The sequence below is a fragment of the Asparagus officinalis genome, chromosome 8 (assembly GCF_001876935.1).
Source record: "Asparagus officinalis chromosome 8, Aspof.V1, whole genome shotgun sequence".
NCBI lineage: Eukaryota > Viridiplantae > Streptophyta > Magnoliopsida > Asparagales > Asparagaceae > Asparagus > Asparagus officinalis.
Genome location: NC_033801.1, coordinates 122,468,379 through 122,473,424, shown reverse-complemented (window position 1 = coordinate 122,473,424; position 5,046 = coordinate 122,468,379). Strand labels below are relative to the sequence as shown.

The 5,046-nt window shown below is 40.1% G+C and overlaps 1 protein-coding gene across 2 annotated transcripts; it reads right to left on the bottom strand.

The window, feature by feature from the left end:
* Positions 2,832–5,046, bottom strand: LOC109820330. 2 transcript variants are annotated; one of them, XR_002241810.1, is made up of 3 exons: positions 3,525–5,046; positions 3,144–3,418; positions 2,832–3,041 (listed from the first exon to the last, which is right to left on the bottom strand). XR_002241810.1 is itself a non-coding variant. In XM_020386458.1 (3 exons), exons 1-3 carry the CDS (start codon positions 4,285–4,287, stop codon positions 3,311–3,313), a joined length of 780 nt encoding a protein of 259 aa, XP_020242047.1. In that variant the 5' UTR covers positions 4,288–5,046; the 3' UTR covers positions 3,259–3,310. The 2 variants fall into 2 exon arrangements, 1 of the variants encoding a protein (XP_020242047.1); XM_020386458.1 differs by lacking the exon at positions 2,832–3,041 and having other exon boundaries at positions 3,259–3,418; positions 3,525–3,719; positions 3,811–5,046.

Here is a 5,046-nt window from a genome sequence, read left to right as displayed (position 1 = left end):
AAGAGAGAGATTGGTCCCTTGCAATGAGCTGTGGCAATAACAATCAGTAAGATTCATAAGCGCATGATATACGATCATTCAGACGGGTCAGTAACGTGAATCACCTAGGGCAGGCATGTGAATGCTAGCAAAAAGATAGTCGCTCTGGCTTAACGTTATACACTGGTATTGCAAGATGTTAACGGTATGCAGAGGACAAATTCTCATCCCAGCATTGTCATGCCTTCCCCAAGTGATTCCAGGCATGACCCCATCTGATTGATCAGTCAGCCTATGAATTCTTAACTGGGCGCGTTAATGCACAAACTCTTTGAAGGGAGCCAGGTATATTCCACCCAATGATAGGAACTCAGAAGCAAAGAAATGGGGATAAATCTTCAAATCAGCGTGAGGGAATATCCAAGATCCACATCAGCGTGCGTCCCAGGGTTAGGCAATGACCTTCATTCGATGATACAGGAACTAGCCATGGAATTTACAATGCCATATATTACGGGGAATCTGAAGGGTAGGGGAGAGGGTAAAAGATGGGGTTTATAATGAGGAAAGAGTCTACAGAGGAGTCGGCGATGGGGGATCGCGAAAAAAGATTGCGCCGAAAAGGTAATCAAATACTATCCTGGGCGTTGAACAGGCCTTCTGGGGATGGTGATGTTGCCGCGTGGGATTGGGGATAGTTCCGGACCAGGTTATCATAACTCTCCCTCCTTGGACTGGCACTTTGCAAGGTGAGTGTCTCTCAACCTTGACTGAACGCAAACAACGATGCAGTCAAACGCTAATGAATGATCTCGGTAACCTTGCACAGCCAACGTGGCAAGTGAATAATGTTAGTTTAAGTGTTTTGGGTAATCTATTGAATATGTTAAGTTCTACCTGGGTTAATGTTTCTTCTAGCCGTTTCCGCGTGTTTCGTTCTTCCCAATTCTCCGTGTTTAGCTAACGCAAGGTCTAGTTTTAAATTGTGGGTTCTAGCCTATGTTAATTCTAGTTGTGTTCTAATGACTATGTTAGTTCTAGATAAATGTGAATAGTTCTAGGCTGATCTGCCTGTTAAGTAGCTGATCCATTCTCATGGCTAGTTCTAACTGCGGGCTGCGTTATTTCCTAGAATAGCAGCAAGTGTGTGTTCTGTTGCCATGTTACCCTACATAACTCTTGTTAGTTCTAGCTGCCATCCTGTTAGTTCTATCCGCTTCTCGAGTTAGTTCTACTGCGGGCTCTGGAGTTATTTCCACAAAAGTGTTTGCTCTGGTGGCCATGTTAACCCTACCCTCACGCTTTGTTAGTCTAGCTGGCCCATCCTCTGTTAAGTTCATCCTTCTCGAGTTAAGTTCTAACTACTGCGGGCTGGCGTTAATTTTCTAGGCACAAAGTGTTCGTTTTGGTGGCCATGTTAGCCCTAACCGTCACGCTTGTTATTTCTAGCTGACCTCCTGTTAGTTTCTATCGCCTTCTCGAGTTAGTTCTAACTGCTGGCTGGCGTTATTTCTATCACAATTTTTGCTTCTGGGTGGCTATGTTATGCCTAAGCTTACTTCTCAATTTTAAAACATGAAATACTTACAACACACAACAACAATCGTAGTTTATCTGTAAATTGTACAACGCAAAACAATTAACAACATATTAAACCAACATGAAACATACTTACAACATTGAATACACAAACAAAAACCTTGGAGAAAATTAAAATAATATTTACAAAAAAGGTGAATCGCGGCGCATACAAAAGACAGCACAAACCTTGCTCTATATTTGCAAGGCAATCTACCTTTTGACATTGTTATCGACCGTTTTTCGCACATCGGCTGTTAATGGAATTCCATCAATAAATCCCGCAATCCTAAACGTTCTGGGCATTAAGGAAAAATATTACAATATTGAAAATGACGTGAAATACAAAAAAATGAACATTAAATTGAAATGCATGGAACACTTACGGTTCCTTGTTTGTGCGACGGGCCGAACTGAACAAGACATGATGCTCCAATTTCCCAATCCCCATTACTCTCAATGAAAATCATAAACTTATTTATAAAATTTCACAGCACGGCGTATAAATGGGGGAGGGGTTGATGTGAGGATAGTGATAGAATTTTGTCTCGCTCTCTCACTAACATCTACAGGTGCCAATGTCGGAGCTGACAATCGGATCAGAATCTTTGTCACACAGTCCCAAAGAACTTCTGCTTGGAAGAAAACATTTTTCTTCATTCGTTTTGCCACCATTTCAAGATTTCTTCTAGAAATGCCTCTAAAAGATGCCACATAAATGTCACATTGTGGGATAACATTACTAATCAATATCAACATTAGTGAAAAAACAGATAAACTTACTGCCAACAAGCCAAGGTCTTGTGACATGTATCATTTCCGAATCATAAACTATCACTTGTTTTCAATCTTGTTACAAAGGCCGAAATAAAACCAAATGCATCGATCACCTACAAAAATTACTGAATGAATAAAATAGTTTAATATAAAATTATTTTATATACAACATCAGAAACAATCAATAACACAATTGTTTAGAAACCTACATCGTCACTGAGTTCACGCTCACCGTTAAAGTATAATAGCATCTAAGCGACGATACGCCTTGCTTCGGCCACAACTTCCAAAATGTACGTATCACTATATGCTAAGTACATTGTGAAAATGCCTACTAGAATTAAGTAAATTTCAAAGAATTATTATTAGAATAAGTCAGCTAACAGTTACACTGTTCATTCTCGATTGTAGAAAGTCTTCAATTAATTTTTCTCATATAATCAAACCGCACGCCAGTGCCTTACCTGGATAGTCTCTAGATGTAGGTATGAAGCCTTCTTCATTTTTGTACTTTTTTTTTCCCATCAGGACTATCCAATATCTGGATGACACGTCTCTTCTTTGTGCATTCCTTTGGTTGATCTAGATGCATATAAGGTGAAGTAACAGAGGGTCCATCCTTCCTCTCCCTCTTTCCGACAGCCCGTTTGATAGATGGCGTTTCTCTGTTATTCTCATTACCACCTTCATCTTTTTGAGAAACATCTCTATAGAGTCGAGAAGGCATATAATTAACAAAGAGTTACACAAGAATTATATGGAAAATATAAAAATTAAAATTGCAAGAAAATTTAAAAAACTAAACTCACCGAGCATCTTCTAAAATTCTCATGTCTCTTGGGCTCATCACAAAGTCATCACATAAATCGGCTTCCGCAGTTCCTTCCAAATTCTCATATTCCTTAGCTTCCATATCCTCTTTGATTTTTTTTTCTTCAGTTACATTTCTGTCATCCTCTTTCTCCTTGGTTTTTTTTTAGCATCTAGCACCACGCTCTTCTAATTCTCGTAATTCTGTAGTGAGCTCATTCAACTCGTACGTCTTCTCCGCAATTAAGAAAATTAATTCAGCTTTCCTTGATTCCTATTTGACCAAAAAAAGCTAGTATTAGTACGTATACTATAGTTGCAAACATAGATACTAACAAAAGGGACATAAAATAATGAACTATTAGAGCAACGATATGTACAAATACTATTGGCGATGCCGTATGAATAAGAGGAGTATTCTCTTGGCCATTATCCGTAACCAACTTCGGGACTCTATATAATTTGTTCATAGTAGTCCTCCTCCACTTTCCAGTACTCTTCACACAAAAGAGCGGCGGTAACCTTTCAATATCTGAAGTGTACTCTAATTCCCCTACTTTTTCATAAAACCAAACCTACAAAAAAGAAACTACACATTAGCATGTGCATAAACAATAATCATTATCAATACGGGAAGATATACAAAATAATGTTCATGTAACTCACCAGTAAAACGGAGGAAAAACCACCCATGTACCCGGCATTTGAGCGCTGACCTAATTCCCGCATACTAAGAGACTTCTTTGATTTACTCATCTCTTTGCAAAGAAGAGTGAACACCGCATGGCACCAATTATATTTATGCAAAGTTGATAACTGCTCCGCATATCTAAACGCCCACAAGGGACATGTCTTACATGTCCGCGGGCATAATATGAAGCCGATAATGAAAGCCACAATAAGTTTCACACATATTATAGGGTCTTCATTAATCATATCTACAATCATCTCGGCCATTCTATCGCGCTTCCCCGAAATCACCGCCTTCTTTTCCTCATCGGCTTTCTTATAATTCTTTACAAAATAGGTGTAGATTGTATTAGCCGCTGCCCCACTCATTTTTATCGGAATTCCCTCCTTTGGCAATCCGGTAATTCGGTGAATATCATCTATACCGAACACACAATTTTTATTCCCAATCATGAATGAGCATTTATCAGGATTAAAATTTTGAATCAAGCAATCAATTGCTATTTGCTCATTGCTCAAGGATGTGGGTATATTGAGAAAGCTGTGAAAAGGTGTCGTCTGTAGGGCTTTTATGTGTCTTTCATCTAATTTTATTCGCTTATCAATTAAATCTCGAAAATAACACAAATTGGCCGGAATTCTCAAGTGTGTTATCTTAGCCCTACAAGAAAATTATAATTCAGAAAGAGTTAAAAATTAAATATATTTGGGCAAATTAAGACGCATATTAACAAGTTTATTAACACAAACATTATACATCATGGCTTACAACAAAAATTATAATTCAGAAAGAGTTAAAAATTAAATATATCATGGCAAATTACTTACGAAGTTGGAGGATTATTGCATTTAGAAGAGGTAGGCTTTGATTTTGAAGAATTCGAAGACGTCGACTCTTTCAATTTGTTCGAAGCCATGAGGGCAGACGTCGAGGGCTTGGTCGAGCTCCGGAGGCGGCGATGAACCTGAGGGCTGAGCTCAAATGCCATCGGAGGCGTGGCTGATGACGAGGGGTGAGTTCGATGGCGAGGAGGAGTAGACGGCGCTGACCCGGCGGCGACGCTCAGCGGCGGCGATCTCGGGAGCTGGAGAGGAGGAGGGGAGGTGATGGCTAGGGCAAGGGGACGGCGGCGACGCTGAACGGGGACGTCGAGGGCTTGGCCGAGCTTGGGCGGCGGCGCTTTCGGGCGGTGGTGAGGAGGAGGGGGTCGG